The 17,107-nt window shown below is 39.5% G+C and overlaps 1 protein-coding gene across 12 annotated transcripts in view; it reads left to right on the top strand.

Annotated features, from left to right (window-relative positions):
- EZH2 (enhancer of zeste 2 polycomb repressive complex 2 subunit) overlaps positions 1-17,107 on the top strand; it is a 71,272-nt gene that overhangs the window by 12,218 nt on the left and 41,947 nt on the right. For 8 of the 12 annotated variants that reach the window (XM_079785627.1, XM_079785629.1, XM_079785624.1 and 5 more), the window contains 2 exons: positions 7,265-7,388; positions 7,955-8,083. In XM_079785627.1, coding sequence (XP_079641753.1) covers positions 7,272-7,388; positions 7,955-8,083 — 246 coding nt within the window. In that variant the 5' untranslated portion in view covers positions 7,265-7,271. Of the gene's footprint in view, positions 1-7,264; positions 7,389-7,954; positions 8,084-17,107 lie in introns of those variants that run through there. The other 4 variants (XM_079785631.1, XM_079785632.1, XM_079785625.1 and 1 more) reach the window with 1 other exon arrangement.

The following is a 17,107-nucleotide window of genomic DNA, read 5'->3' on the forward strand; positions in this document are numbered from 1 at the left end:
TACATCTGTTTCCTAAAGACTTCCTGCAAACAAATGCTGTTCATAATACTTTCTTGTCTGTTGTCATATGTATAAGTGACCCACTAAAGTTTAGGCACTTAAGTCACCTGTTGTATCGTACACAGTTGTGTTTCTCAGAGGATTTAGCATTTTCTGAATGCTCCATAAATTCTTACTGGCTGGTTGATAATATCTCTATTTCTGGCTTTCCAAGCCCTTCATACTGAAGTTTCAGAATATTCTTCTGCCAGCATTTGGCAAGTCATTTGGGTGGAATGTTTGGGTCCAGCAGTAGTGAGCTTGTGTATTTTTGACATTTTCTTCCTTTTTAAATAAAACGGGCATACTAGGAAGTGAAAGGTCCCTGGAACAAGATCTTAGTTTATCTTTCTTTCATGGGGATAGTCTATGGGAAGCTGGTTGGTAGGGTGGGGTGGTTTTAGGCAGCAGGAGAGTCAGAATAGTGGCCATGATTGTTGATCTTTTTATAGTCAGTGGTGAAGGGTAGTATCTGTCACTGTGAGCTTGACAGTTTCCCAATAAATACTTAAAGACGTCTGATGAAATCAGTGGGTTTAATAAATACACTTTTTTTGAAATATGTTTACTTCTGGGAAATCAGCATAATTCAGTGGACCAGTATTTTTTAAATGAGGAATGATGATGCTAAAAAATCATGCGTTTAAAGTAAATAGGCCAATGAACTTGAGTGTAGCAGAGTAGGACAAGTTTATTGATACAGTTTCAGATTCTGCATCTCAGCTAATCTTTTAAGAAACTACCATTGCTTCTAGAAAAGTAGTGGTTGTCTTGGAACAACACCTATGAGGTTCAGTTGCAAGGTCATCTAGCCACTTTTTCACAGGACAGTTTTGGTGTCATATCAAAGCATGAGATAGATCCATAATTACCTCAAAAGGCTATTCACATACTCTTCCCATTTCTAGCTAAATATCTATCTGTTTGAGAATAGATTTTCCTCATATTCTTTAACCAAAACAACATATTGGAACAGATGAATGCTGAAGCAGATAGGAGAATCCAGATGTCTTCTATTAAGATAGATATTGAAGAAATTGTATAAAATGTAGAACAATTCCACTCACTATTTTCTTTAAAGGAAAATAGTTTTTTAAAATCTGTTACTTATAAACACTAGAGGCCCAGTGCATGAATTTGTGCATGGTGGGGTCCCTCGGGGTGGCCTGTGGAGATCGGGCCCCAGCTCATGCCCCGAGCCTTGCAGCCCTGCCTGGCACCCCGCCTTGGCCTGGCGCCACCCCCTCAACTGCCCCACCATTCCGCCTGCCTGGGGGGCGATCCATCAGGGCTGGGCCCCCCTGCCCGGCTCCCTCAGTGCCTGGGAGTTCGGCAGAAGCCCCACCCCCTGCCACCTGTTGCCATCTGTGGGGCGATGGGTGGGGTGATCAGGCCCCGCTTGTACCCACCTTGGCCTGGCGCCACCTGCTCACCTGTTCCACCATACCACCACGGTCCCATTCTCGTTGGGGCCCATTAGGGCCCGCAGTGCCTCCACTGCTGCCTGCTGCCAGTGATGTCTTGCCGACACCCACCATGTTCCACGCTGCCCCCTGGTGGTGAGCACACGTCAGAGCGAGCAGTCGCACTCCCTGTCTCTCCGTTGAACGACTGCCTGAGGGGACAATTTTCATATTAGACTTTTATTATATAGGATAGGATGTAAATTGGCTTACATTATTTTTTAAGCTTATAATTTTTTAAAAAATCCTCACTTGAGGATATGCTTATTGATGAGAGAGAGAGAGAGAGAGAGAGAGAGAGAGAGAGAAATAGAGAAACTTCGATATGAAAGAAAACATTGATTGGCTGTTCCATAGGCATGCCCCAACTGGGGATGGAACCTGCAACCTTGACTTGTGCCCTGGCTGGGAATCAACCCTCAACCTTTTGGTATATGGGATGATGCTTCAACCAACTGAGCCACACCGGCTGGCCAGGTCATCAAATTGCATTATTTAAAAAAGAAGTTGATGATTTAAAAATTTAAGTTTTTAATTTCTAATATACCATATATTCATAGATATAGCCCATATGAACTAAAGGAGTCCTGAAACCAAAATGCTCAAGAATGGAGTATGGTGTTTGAACTTTCTACCAATTCCATTTGTCTGTGGTGATACCTGCATGTGAGTAATTAATGTCTTGGTCTATATCATAAGTTCCATTTTTTTTTTTCATCACAGTGGCTCATTTAGGCTTTATATTTTCCTCTTTCGATCTATTTTTTATCCCTTCTCATATGAGTACATCTGGCTTTTTAATTTTAGGTTGGCCTTGCCATCATTTTTCTCCATTCACACTGCCATCAACCCAGTCAAAGCCCTTATCACTTTATTCCTGAATTACTTCAGTACTCCAGGTTTTTTCCAATTTTTTTTCTTCAAAATTGACTGTTGAATGGAACTCCAGGGTTGACTTGACTTTAATTTTTAAAATATATTCCCTAAAATGTACAGATATAAATTTCTTATGGTAAAACCAAAGCTTTACCATAAGGGGAGTGGATAGGGGTCGATCAGGCTGGCAGGCAGAAGTAGTTAGGGGCAATCAGGCAGGCAGGTGAGTGGTTAGGAGCCAGCAGTCCTGGATTGTGAGAGGGATGTCTTGACTGCCGGTTTAGGGATCGGGTCTAAACGGGCAGTCAGACATCCCCCGAGGGGTCCCAGATTGGAGAGGGTTCAGGCTGGGATGAGGGACACCCTCCCAGTGCACAAATTTCATGCACTGAGCCTCTAGTATGTTTTATAAAATGGTGTGAATTTTTAGTCTTTATTTGTTCAGGATAATCAGATCTAGTAGTTAACCTGAGCAGTGACACCTAGTTATCCCTGAGTGTGTGTGTGTGTGTGTGTGTGTTTAATTGCTTTCAGAGAGTAAGGGAGAAGGGAGAAAGATAGAAACCTCAATGATGAGATAGAATCATTGATCGGCTGCCTCTGTATGTTTGCATGTCCCGTCCCCCCCCCCCCCCCCCCCCCATCAAGTCTGCAACCTGGGCATGTGCCCTGACAGGCATCAAACTGGTGACCTTTTGGTGTATGGCGACCTCTTGGTGCATGGGACAAATGCTCAACCAAGCCACACCAGCTGCACCAATAATGGTTCTTGCTACTGAAGAACTTAAGTGTGGGGGTGAAAAACATGAAAATGTGATTTTAATGCTATAAATGCTGTGATAGTGGGAGGGAGTTTGTTTTATTTAAAACAGCCTTCAAAATGGTGCATTAGGTTTTATTCTTCACGGATCTGCCTGTTTATCCCTATATTTCCAAAAAACCATCTGGACATTTAGATTTATTTTTTAGATCAGCAGTTGTCAACCTTTCAGACCTCACGGACCACCAGTTGGCAACCGCTATCTTTGATCATAATTCAGAGGTCTTGTTCCTTATATTTCGATAATTTCCCCTAAATGAATTACTCTGATTTTCTTCATTTTCTCTCAATTTACAAGCTCATCCTATCCTATCTAATAAAAGAGTAATATGCAGATTGACCATCACTCCAACACACAAGATGGCTGCCCCCATGTGGACACAAGATGGCCGCCACAAGATGGCCAGCAGGGGCGGGCAGTTTGGAGGGACCAGGCCTGCAAGGGAGGGCAGTTGGGGGCGATCAAGCCTGCAGGAGAGGGCAGTTAGGGATGACCAAGCTGGCAGAAGAGGGAAGTTAGGGGGGACCCAGGCCTGCAGGGAAGGGCAGTTGGGAGGGACCCAGGCCTGCAGGGGAGAGCAGTTGCAGGGGACCAGGCCTGCAGGGGAGAGCAGTTGGGGGGGACCAGGCCTGCAGGGGAGGGCAGTTAGGGGTAAACAGACTGGCGGGGGAGCAGTTAGGCATCAATCAGGCTGGCAGGGGAGTGGTTAGGGGGTGATCAGGCTGGCAGGCAGAAGCGGTTAGGGGCAATCAGGAAGGCAGGCAGGCGAGCAGTTGGGAGCCAGCAGTCCTGGATTGTGAGAGGGATGTCCGACTGCCTGTTTAGGCCCGATCCCCCACTAGGATCGGGCCTAAACGGGCAGTCGGACATCCCTAGAGGGGTCCCAGATTGGAGAGGGTGCAGGCTGGGCTGAGGGCCACCCCTCCCCCCGTGCACGAATTTTGTGCACCAGGCCTCTAGTATAGACTAAAACCTCCACTCATGTACTTTGTTTGGAAGAGCTTTGTGACATTTATAAATGTGGAAATTTATCCATATATGCCCTCTTCCAGAGAGGTTGGTTCCAGATTCAGTTTTGAAATGTTCTGTTTTTTATTGATTTTTCACAGAGAGGAAGGGAGAGGGATAGAGAGTCAGAAACATCAATGGGAGAGAAACATCGATCAGCCGCCTCCTGCACACCCCCTACTGGGGATGTGCCCGCAACCAAGGTACATGCCCTTGACCGGAATCGAACCTGGGACCCTTCAGTCCGAAGGCCGACGCTCTATCCACTGAGCCAAACCGGTTTCGGCGAAATGTTCTGTTGTTGATCTCGCAACTTGTTTAGCTCAATTAAACTTGGTCTGAGAGACTGTTTTGTTGTGACATACTTTGTGGTAACTAATAGTAGAAACAAAGGTATTCTCCAGAATGTTAGACAAGGAGGATTCTAGTACAGAAACAGTACATAATGCCAACTAGTTAATGATACCTATTTACCAAGACAGAGCTTAGAAAGAATTGCAAAAATCCCTACATTGCACATCCGTGAAAACTAAATGCTATGTTTCTGTTATAGGTTTATCAGGTACAGGGTGCTCCTTCCTAGGACCAAGAATTTGTCAAGGCAGCAGATGGGAATAGTTGTGAAATAGTTTATGAGCAACATATTCCTTTTTATCAGATTCCTATTCTTTCTAGTTCTAGGCCTTTGAAGTGCTAAATGTCTGAAGTAATTTGCATAGAATTACTTGAGCTCCTATAACTAGCAGATTTGAAAGCAATTGCCCCACAAAGTTATTTCTTTCTTTCTTTTCTTTATTGATTAAGGTATTACATATGTATCCTTATCGCCCCATTGCCCCCCCACCCCCGTTCATGCCCTCACCCCCGTGTTGTCTGTGTCAAATGAGGCTCCAATTATTCTTAACTTTGGTGTCTTTTTGCCCTACTTCACCGTCTTCCTAGCTTTCTTCTTTCCTCCTGACTTCTGAACTCATCTAGTTGAGTTCAGTCTTCTCTGTTCTAAGGACTGTTATCATTGTTTCACTTTAGCAACCCACCGGGAAGGCTTCATTGTTAACCTTTTCACAAGGAATACTCCTAACTCTGTGACCTCATTCAACTGTTTTTATCTCAAATTTTGAAATCTCTTCATTCTTCTCATTTTTTTCAGCCCTTGTAATTTGGAGTCTTGACCAAATTTGGTGTCCACCTCTGTTAGCAGGGTTTGCCAGCCGGGGCTCTGCCTGTACAGCCCCATCTCTAGTGTGTCTGCTCATACCTTGGAGTTCCTTTCATTCTTTTTTGGACTGTGAAATCCATCTCAATTTTTAGGGCTGTGTTGTCACCTTTTCTGCCATCTCTCTGCTGTCCAGTCCATCCACCCCATCCCCACCCTCCCATGTCCATAGCTTATATTGTAATACATTTTCTTTTTTTGGCCTTCCTAGGTAGGATATTAGCTCCAAAAGGGCAAGTTCTGTATTTCATTAATTTTTGTGTATTCACATTCATCGCCTGGATCATAATCGTCATTTATTACATGCTTTCTTTGCCTCCCTCTCAACTCTAAATAATTTGCATTCTTTGTTATTGTTTGGTGGTTGAATATCCTTACCAAGAGTTACCTCTTCTTACCTCTGGGCTCTTTCTTTAAATCTTGTCTTCTTAGACAGTTTTATTTGTGCCAGAGGGTTTTATGTAAACAGGTAGGTAAATGAAACCCTACTCAATTATTCAAGCCAGAAAGTTGTCTTCCCCCCACATTTAAATCATCATCAGGTTTTCTTGTGAGTAACTTGAATTCCTTTTCTCTCCCATCACCAGTGTGGTGTTAGAGCTGCTCTTGTTTGGAACTTGGCCTCACCTTGCACTCTGTTCTCCCTACCTCCCCTCCTGCTTCTGCTCTGTAGTCAGCTGGTCTTTACAAGTTGTAAACGTCCCCTCCTTTTTTACTTAAAACACTAAGTGGCTTTCCACCGCTCTTAGAGACATTAAAGCAAAACTCCTTAACATGGCACCTTTGCACCATCCGACAGAGAATTGTTCTAATCTTTTGAAGATACAGGTATGGTTTCAGAAGAAAATGTTCCAGAAGAGGACACTTATTTAGACTCAAGGTGGAGACTCTATAGTATGAATAAGACATTTGGTGAACCATAGGTTGTCCCCACAATTGAACATGATTGACTCCAGAGAGTCTGCAACTGAAGATAAGGCAGAAGGATTTACTTTGCATTTGCCACATTCCTTTTTTCTTTTGCTGGCAGAGAAATCCCTCACGTGAACAAAGGTGGCACAAGAGGCAACAATCCAGACTTTAGCACAGCGTTTAAGGTGGGCCTGGTGTAAAAGTGTGTAGGGAAAAACTTTAATTTGTACATTTATTGTGTATTGTACTGTTTTTACTTTTAATGTTGTATGTAATTTTACTTTTTCAGATTTGTCATTTTCAATTATATTCAATTTTGCTAGTAATGTACTGATGAAAACTCAGGGTACATTCTTCTTCTTTTTTTGCTCTACTGCGTGGATCTTGTAGATTAAAACTAGTTTGGCCTCGCCGGTGTGGTTCAATGGTTGAGCATCAATCTATGAACCAGGAGATCATGGTTTGATTCCCAGTAAGGGCACATGCCTAGGTTGCTGGCTTGAATCCCAATGGGGGGTGTGCAGGAGGCAGCCTATCAATAAATCTTTCTTTCTCATTGATGTTTCTATTTCTCTCCCCCTCTTGACTCTCTAAAATAAATAGAAATATTTAAAAACAAACAAAAAACTAGCTCGGTATATAGTATACTTAGTTCTTGGTAAGGGATCACATTTCTATGAGATGGCAACTCTCTAGGAGTTTGTAAATAAAAATATCTTTTAAAAGTTTTATTAAGTAAATTTGTACTTTGAATGAAATGTTTTAAGGATTTAACCATACAGATGAAATGAGCACCCTTCTGCAAATGTCAACAGTGTAATTATATATTATTTCTTTTGCTTATTGTTAGTTTGCTGGGGATTTAAACACAAGTGATTGTATTCAGGCTGGTTAGATTAGTGATTTTAATATGAAACCATTGCTTTTAGAATAATCATGGGCCAGACTGGGAAGAAGTCTGAGAAGGGACCAGTTTGTTGGCGGAAGCGCGTGAAATCAGAGTACATGCGACTGCGACAGCTCAAGAGGTTCAGGCGAGCCGATGAAGTGAAGGTATTTCTTTATCTTTTGTGAAAATGCATGTATAATTGAAGTTAGCTTTTTTTCTCCCTAAAGATAAGTTTTAATTTGAAAGGGTTCATTTTCAGCCAAGGCTATATTTACATTAGATAAATGAAGACTTGGAAGTTCAGGTCCTCGATCTATCTTAACATAAAAGTTGTACCACACATAGTAGTGGTAATGGAAAGATTTTCAGCCTACTTGGGATTCACTATCTTTTTTTTATACCTTTCCATTGCACCTGTAGTCTTGGGACCCAAATATACAGGGTTTCGTGGTTTTATGTTTCTAAAGTCATTGTGATTTTTTTTATTTAAAACAAAGTTAACAAAGGATGGAAATAATTTCCTGTTCCCCTCCCATTCATAATAAAATAATAGGTGTGGTGTTTTTGTATTATTTAAATTTGGGAAACCAGAGTTTATTGTAAAATCTATGCGCATTAGAGGGAATGTTTCTGATATTTTTGAGAAATCACTAGATTTTAACCCATAATAGAGAATATTACAAATGTTCTAACAATGAATAATTTTTTTTCTCCTTTCATTTTTTTAAAGAGTATGTTTAGTTCCAATCGTCAGAAAATTTTGGAAAGAACGGAAATCCTAAACCAAGAATGGAAACAGCGAAGGATACAGCCTGTTCACATCCTGACTTCTGTGAGCTCATTGCGCGGGACCAGGGAGGTTGGTTAACTCACGCGCTGCAGTAATTTCAGTGCATTCTGGTTTTGCTGTTGAACTGTTGGTTGGTTATTGAGAGGAAGTCACTGACTTCAGGATGTCTGACTTTTTATTGCCATTTCTTTTTCATATGTAACTGTTAATGCTGCCTTAGGTAACACTAATATCTGTAACAGAGCTCTAGTGCTTGATATGCTTTCACTGTTATTATAGAGATTTATAGATTTTTATAAAACTATTGATTAAAAAATCTTTTAAATTAAATACTCTTTAATGTCCTCGTCAAATCACTATTTAGAGCAAGGCTTTCTGACTCAGTTGTCTTTTTCTCCCCTCATTAATATGAATTAGCCATGCTGTAAGAAATGTCTCCTTTACGTTCATATTCATAGACTAAGAAAGTTTTTTTACATTTTGTTTAAATTCTAAGGCTCTTTCTAATAAGAATTTTAAATTCAGTGTTGAGACCTTGGAATTTCATTTTCTATAGATAGCATTTCTGAATGAAGGAAATGTTAATTACTGCAAGAAATCCTTTTTTTAAAGGAAGGTAATAAATCTGTGGTAGATTTTATGATTCAGTAACAGGAAAACAAGCAGTAATAAGGTGAAAGAAAATGCAGAAGCTTAAACAGTATAGAACCAATCAGTTGGGTTTTTGTTAAAGCATTTCTGTTTAAGAACCTGTTTTATATAGGAAGACTCGTACGATATGGAATGCTATCTGAATGGACCTCAAGCAGAAAGAGGGAAGAAAGTGATTTGGAACTTAGATTACCCCACGTAGTAGATGATTGTTTACCTGAGCATCTATCTAACAGTGGTTTTCAACCAGTGTGCCGCAAGAATTTTTAAGACATGCAATACCTGGACAGTCAGAGGCACTGTCCTCTTTTCCCTTAGATTGTCATATAAAAAAATGACAACCGTTAACAATAGCTGTCTGGTGTGAATGAATCAAAACTATACTTTTTTTTTCCCAGATTTGCAAAAATGTATTTCTTGGTGTGGCATGGAATTTTAGTAATTTATGTGTGCTGTGAGATGAAAAAGGTTGAAAAACGCTGATCTAAACAATGGAATTTGTTCTAAAGTATGTTTCAATGAGTAGCCATTTTTAACATTTTTAAAAAAATGATTTTAGAGAGTGGAAGGGAGAAAGAGAGAGAACCATCGATCAGCTGCCTCCTGCATGCCCCCTACTGGGAATCAAGCCCGCAATCTGGGCATGTTCCCTGACTGGTAATTGAACCAGTGACCGTTTGGTGCATGGGATGAGCTCAACCAACTGAACCATACCAGCCAGGGCAATGAGTAGCCATTTTAAATAAATATTGTGATAATCAAGTACTACGTTGCTATTTTATGAGACCTGTGAATCTGACACACTGGCTTCGAAAATTTGTCGGCAATGTCACAGCTATAGACACGACCTCTGATGGTGTGGTAGTCTCAGTGGTGACACCTGACTTGGGATGGTTCTTAGCCATTTATGCATTTTGTCAGGTGACTACTCTTTAAAGCTCTGACCTGCAGTTGTCTGAATATGTATGAAATGCTACTAACCCTCTCACCATCTGGGACAGGTCAGGGCCTGTACATGTTGGAGGTGATGACTTATTAATGTAGGGTAAAGGGATTTTTTTCTGTGCCAGTCAGACTGTTCTTGAGGGGTTTCTAAGTAATTCTTGTGAAAGTTTTGTCTGGTGACCTTTTGGAAATTTTGAGGTGAAGTTATCCTAATTTTTTTTCCTCCCTGGAAGAATAAATCTTATAAATTTGGAGAAATAAAGTAGAAACACATGCAATACTTATTTTTGCCACCCATTACAAATCTCAAAATGCTATCAAAAGCCCAATTAACATTAACAGTAAAAGTTATCAGCAATAATGATCTCTGGTACTATACAAGGTACTGTGCACATGTTATTTCATTTAATCTTCATGATGGTTGTATTATGCCTTCTTTCCCAGATGAGGAAACTGAGCCTTAGAAGAGCTAAGTCAGTTTGCTTGCTCTAATGATCTGATGTGGCCCCAGAAGAGTACACTTTGCTCAAACACTTTAAAAAATTGACAAAATCTGGCACGGTGTGGTTCATCAACCTGTTAACCAGGAGGTCAGGGTTCGATTCCCAGTCAGTGTACATGCCCAGATTCTGGGCTTGATCCCCAGTAGGGGGTGTGTAGGAGGCAGCCAATTGATGATGTTTCTCTCATAGATGCTTCTATCTCTCTATTCTTCTCACTTCTCTCTTTAAAAATAAAAACATTTTTAAAAATTAGTGAAGTCATTATTTATGTATAACTTCAGTTGCTCATAATATAATTTTTGGTGTTAAACTTATGAATACAATATGTTTAAGTGAATATTTACTAACTGAAAATTTCTTTTAAATTTATCAAAATGGAGATAAACAACATTGCATGTAAAGATATTGTGAGTTTATGTGAGAAATTGTGAGAAGAAACTAACATTTTAAAAAAATTGTTTTCTAAACTTAGTACCCCATGCCCGTTGAGAAAAACAATTTCCACGGAAAAGGAAGGGAAAAGGAGGGAAGTAATCCCAGCCTCAGGAATTCAATTTCTGTTGCATGGAACTCTGGCCTGGCCAGGCGCTGGTGTTCTAGCTGCTCTTGATAATTGATCTGCTTTAAATGATGTATCTTTTACTCATCCCATCTGCACCCACTTTCAAACCATCACCCCTGACTTTTGGAAACTGAAGGTTTATATAGTTTGTGATAAGCTTTTTGGTGTTATCACAATAAATAAAATCTTAAGGGCTGTAAAGAATTTAATCACCTTACTTTTCAGATGAGAATATAACCATTATCTTTTTTTTTTTAAGTTTGAGCCTTTCCAGCTACATAATGATTTCTTTTATATGCTCTAAAAGTTGGAGTCTGAAGTAGGTTAGAAACAGGTTAAAAAAGATTTAGCCTGTTTTGCAGACTTTCTTAGGAGTAGGCTTGGCGGGATTTTGGACTGCAGTGTTGATCCAAATACCTAGGGCTGTGGCTTTTACTGTTGAAAGTGCTTTTGTAACATTGTTTTAATGAACTGCTCATCTTTATAAAGCTGATCCTTTGTAATCCTGTCTTCAGTTTAAATTCTTTGCAGCATGATGATGATCTAATGACAATTTACAGTTTTTTATGTGTCTTCTACTTTCTTCTCTTTGTACTGGTAGATACTCTCAGTTTTACTAGTAAAGTGACTGATTTTATTGAGGCTATTGTTGTAAAGAAAGTCTGGCAAGTTTACTTTCTGATCTAATGAAGTGACTGCTGTAGATGCTGACTTCAGATCAGGGAACTCTGCAATTGAACCTAGAGACCCATCTGTAGTATATTGTTTTCTTGATGTGCTTTTAAGATACTTTCTGGTACCTGTTTTTTGGTGTTGAGGTTACAGAACCTTAAGTGGTGTTACCTGTAGAATTTTAATACAGGATATGTGTCTATTTTTGTATTTCTATTAAAAAATATTTTGACTCCTTGAAGACAGACTATAAGAAGTATTTTATACTTACTTCCTGTGTTCTTTGGTTGATCTTTTTAAGGGCCTTAAAAATGTCATTACCTACAAGCCAAGGGATGTATGCTTTAGTGTCATAATGTGTGGCTGTGGCTGTTCATCGAACGTTGTTTCCAGGTGACTTTCCTCCTTTGTCCCCTGAAGTCTGTATTATGGTAGTTATATTCTTCAATGTGTCTATTTTTCCAGTTTTCATGAAGAAGCTGGCTTAAGAATTACTCTTGTAGTTCTTACTAGAGCATTTCCTTTTGTCCATTTCTTGCTTAAAACCACAAGGCACTTTCCCCTTCATTGATTCTTTATATCAAGCTTTTATTACCTATACAGATTATGACTGAAAGATGCTTGCTCAGATGATGTCTATCTTCTGGGCAAGTGGTATGATTGGTTTTGTAATTTTAAAAATCCTGCCAATATGCATTTTTATATATTCTAGGAGGATTCTGTGTCTTGTTTACTAATGAAAAGAATGAGAATTTTTTATGTATGTTGAAACATAGGGCTTCTTCAAAATGCTTGATATACAAGCAGCACCAGAAAGGCCTCCTAGTCCTCATATTCGTGAAGAATAAAATGTCTTTACTTTTCAATACATACAGGTTTGCTCTTCCTAGTGATATCTGAAATGATTTAAAGAATATATTTTCATTGATTTCAGAGAAGAAGGGAGGGGAGAGAGAGATAGAAACATCAATAATGAGAAAGAATCATTGATTGGCTGCCTCCTGCATGCTCCCCACTGGGAATCTAGTCTGAAAACCAGGCATGTACCCTGACCAGGAAAGGAACTGTGATTTCCTGGTTCATAGGTTGATGCTCAACCACTGAGCAACATTGGCTGGGCTGAAATGATTTTAAGTTGATCACCTATCATTTGATTTTTGTAAATTTTTTTTTTGAGAGACTTCTATCAAAATAGCATAGAAAGTGTAAGTTCTTTCATGTTTGCAATTTGAACTTAATTTTGTTGAAGGAGAAGAAAAACTTTTTTGGTTTGTTTTTGTTAATCCTTACCCAAGGATGATTTTTTTTTTTTTTTTTTTTTAAGAGAGGGTGGAAGCGAGGGATGGTGGGGAGAGAGACAGAGAGACATCAGTGTGAGAGACACAGTGATCAGTTGTCTCCTGCACAGCTCCCACCAGGGCCAGGGATCGAACCTGCAACCCAGGTATGTGTCCTTGACTGGGTATCGAACCTGAAACTCTTTTGTGCCGGTCAGAGCTGATGGCATTATTTATTAACTTGGTAATGCACTATCCTAGGTTAATTGTAAATAAATTTAGTTGCTATTTACAAAGAAAAAATAATATGTTAGTGTACGCAATGTATAATACTTAAATATAGTCTTACTTAAATACAGTCTTAACTTTCAACACACTAACATGCTTTCTTTCCTTTGTAAATTGCAGGATTACGGGACCAATAGGTCTAGAGTCTCCTGAGTCCTTTGAGCAGATATGGGAAGGAGTGAGGTCGCTTTTCTTATGTCTTAGAAATAAACGGATGGCTCTCCCAAGTGTCTGCTTTGACTTTCAGTCCGAACATATCCGTCCTTTCCTGGTTTCTGAAGGAACAGGTTTCTAGGTTGCTTTCTGTTACTGTTTGCTTCTCTTACCATTTGTTGGTATTTATTTGGAGAATTTTCTTGTTAACTGCCTATCCTTCCATGTAGCTTTTAGAATCATGCAGCCTTACTTTCTGGCTTTCTTGTGGCTGAAATAGATGGAGCATTCTTAAATGACCATTAAGGAGGTGTTCCTTTTCTTTTGAAAGGAAACTACTCTATTAAAAGCATTTTATGCTTTTCCAAAGGGTCTTTTAACAGAAAAGGAAGGTCACTTATAATGTTTGAATTTATATTTTAAATTTAAGATTAGATATCTTAAGTTTAAAGAGTGGACTCTTAAAAATGGCTGGTTTATTTTGTGCAACTAATACACAAGCATAAGTTGCACTTAATTTGTTGTTTTTCTCCTAGAATCTGTATATATAATTTGTGTTTAAAAATTACTGATAAATTGACTTACAAAGATTGTCTTTTTCCAAAATGCAAAACGAAATTTTGTTAGGTATTTTAAAATATATATATACTAGAAGCCCGTTGCACGAAGTTTCGTGCAATAGACTTTCACCTGGCTGCCAGTACCAGTTTTCCGCCAGCAGCAGTTTTCCTCTGGCCACCCGCCGATCAGAGCGCTTCCTGCCAGCACGATCGGCTACCCGGAGAGGAACTCCGATCGGGAGGCGCTCTGATCGGCGGGTGGCCAGAGGAATACTGCTGCTGGCGGAAAACTGGTGCAGGCAGCCACGCAATCGGCCACCCCAAGTTCCGCCATCAGAGTCTTCTGCCGGCCCCACGGGTCCTTCCGCAGCGTCGGCCGATTGGGCCGATGGGAGGAGCGGGGTTGGGGACTGGGAGGAGCGGGGGTCGGGGACTCGCGAGTCCCTGCCCCCTGCTCCTACCGCCGGCCAGTCGGCCACCCTGAGTCCCGCCCCCCGCACCTCCAGCCGGCCCAATAATTGTGGGCGTAGCGGAATGATGCAATTTGCATATTACCTTTTTATTATGTAGGATATTTTTATTGATTTCAGAGAGGAAGGGAAAGGGATAGAGAGAGAGAAACAAACTGGTTAGGGCTTGTCAGGTATTTTAAAGGCAAACAGAACAAGCCAAAATCAAAAGAAATACTTGTCTAGTCTATAGTGTTAAAAAATGCTTATTGCTCTGAAGAAATAAGAAACTTTTATTAGACCTAGAAATCTGTCACAATTTAGCTTGATAATGTAGTAAATTCACTGCTTAGAATTGTTTTCTCTTACTAGATTTTTTTTAAAAATATTTTTTATTGATTTTTTACAGAGAGGAAGGGAGAGGGAGAGAGAGTTAGAAACATTGATGAGAGAGAAACATCAATCAGCTGCCTCCTGCACACCCCCTACTAGGGATGTGCCTGCAACCAAGGTACATGCCCTTGACCGGAATCGAACCTGGGACCCTTGAGTCCGCAGGCCGACGCTCTATCCACTGAGCCAAACTGGTTAGGGCTCTTACTAGATTTTATAAAAGAATATCACTTGTACCATTTTGGGAGGCTTGGCGGATTTCATGAACTACCTTGGTAACTGGTGTGGCAGTTTTATACCAGCTAATGTGACTATCTGTTGGGTCAATTAAATTCTTGTTTTTCATCTTTCCAATTAAAAGGTCATTGCAAAATGATAATTGTAAAAATTCATTTAATACAAATATGTCAAATAAGGCAAAGTCCCTGCAGTCTAATCCCTGTGACTTAGGTTCTTTCAGTTCTTCTGTATCTGATAAGATGTTAGTAATAATGATAATACATATTTTATTTTAAAAAGTTACTCCCAGATAAAACGTGCCTGTTATTTGGGGCCATCACTTTACAGCCCCTGTTCAGTCTCCAGTCTCTTTATGATGCATAGTATTGGATACTATGGATAAACCATAATTAATTGCCCTATTCTTAATTGATGGGCATTTAGTTTTTATATTTTACTTTTGTAGTTAGTGTTTCAGTGAATATCCTTCATATGCATCTTTAGATCTTTTGATTAATTTTGTAGGAAAAGTTCCTAGAAATAGAATAAGTAGGTCAAGAGAATATGCATATTTAAAATTTTAGTAGAGATTACCAAATTGCCCCCCAAAGGTTTCACCTTTACATTCTTACCAGCCATTTATGGAAGTGTCTGTTTATGTTCCCAACATCAAATGCTATCATCTTTTAAATCTTTGTCAGTGTGATAGCTAAAAAGTTATTACAGTTTGTTCCTTTGCCTTTATTTGATTCTTCAGTGTGGTTGAGTATCTGTTGTTTATGTTTCTTTTATGAATTGGCCTACAGTATTATGGTCTTGGATCTTTTGAAATTAGGTTGGATTTTTTCTTAAGATTTTAAGGACTTCTTATATATTATAAATAATAGTGTTTAATCATCTGTTTTATAGGTCCTCCCCTCCCCGTGTTTTGATGTTATCTCTGGTATAATTTGGTTATGCAGAAGTTTTAAATGTTTATGTAGTTAAATTAGAATTTCTTCTTTTGATTTCTTTCTTTCTTAAAGGCTTAGAACGTCTTTTTTCCACTTCAAAATTATAAATTACCTGTCTATCTTTATTTTTAGTTTTGTTTTCATTTTTATATTTTATTATCATTTAACCCATCAGGAATTTCCTTTGGCATAGTGAGTGGGGATTTGATTTAAAATTTTTTTCTATTTAGCTTTATAGTTATTTCAACACTATTTACTGAATAACCAGTGAGTGATTATAGAGCAGTTATAAATCTGTTTTACAAATTGCATCCTGATTGGTGGTCACCTGAGCAGGTTTACCACTTGAGTAAGGACTTGGTGCTTTTTCCCATGGGACTCCGGCTGGCTGACAATCTTGCTTCTCTTTAACTGGGGCCTCTACTGCTCTGTAGTGTTCAACCCCTCCATGCTCACACATGGAAGCAAGACTTCACAGGGATTGTGTTGCCACAGCTTATGGAAACCAAGGACTTGTATAATACTCTTTGTACTTTTTCTTAGTTTTTGTGGATTTCTTGTTTGTTTTTCCATGAGGGAAATGGTCTTATTTTCTACTCACAGGACTGTTATTGGGTTAGGTACTTGAGTTTGCATGTAATGGATAAACATGGCTCTGTTACTTGCTTCATGTTTTTTATTGAGTGTTTTTGTAGTTTTATCAACTTATATCCTGTGACTATTGTTCTGTTTCTGATCTCCAGTATTTTAACAAAACTGCAGATTATGAGGAGGTGATTTACCCCAATAGCCTCCTTCAGACCCAGATTCCATTTTTTTAAAATATATATTTTATTGATTTTAGAGAGGAAGGGAGAGGGAGAGAGAGAGATAAAAACATCAGTGATGAGAGAGAATCATTGATTGGCTGCCTCCTGCGCGCCCCCTACTGGGGATCAAGCCCGCAACCCGGGCATGTGCCCTTGGCCAGAATCGAACCTGGGACCCCTCAGTCCACAGGCTGACACTGTATCCATTGAGCCAAACCAGCTAGGGCTCCATTGGGTTTTAACAGTTAATATATTCACTAGGTATTATATATTTATTATGATCTCTTTCATTCAGGATCAGGTGTCTGAAGTTAGGATGCAGAGAAGAGCTTTAAGTGTCTAAACTTCCCGAGTTTGTATTCCAAATGTATGTGTTCTATGTTAAATGCTACATATGGCTTCCCTTCTCACCCCCCAGAAGTGTAAGAACTGACACTTACAGGACATCTATCATGCTTATGTGAACTCGGGGGCAAGAGTCTTATGCTGCAGGGTAGAGGTTGTCTCCCCAGCCAGATGGCTCTGCAACATAAGTATTTAATAACAAAATAGAAATAATTTACAGGCTGGAGTGAACCACTCCTTACTTCCTTAGCTCCAACAGCTTTTAATTAGTTGTTTGTATTAAATGGATCCATGTCGATCAGGATTTTTTCTTT

Source organism: Cnephaeus nilssonii (genome assembly GCF_951640355.1).
Source record: "Cnephaeus nilssonii genome assembly, chromosome: 12".
NCBI lineage: Eukaryota > Metazoa > Chordata > Mammalia > Chiroptera > Vespertilionidae > Cnephaeus > Cnephaeus nilssonii.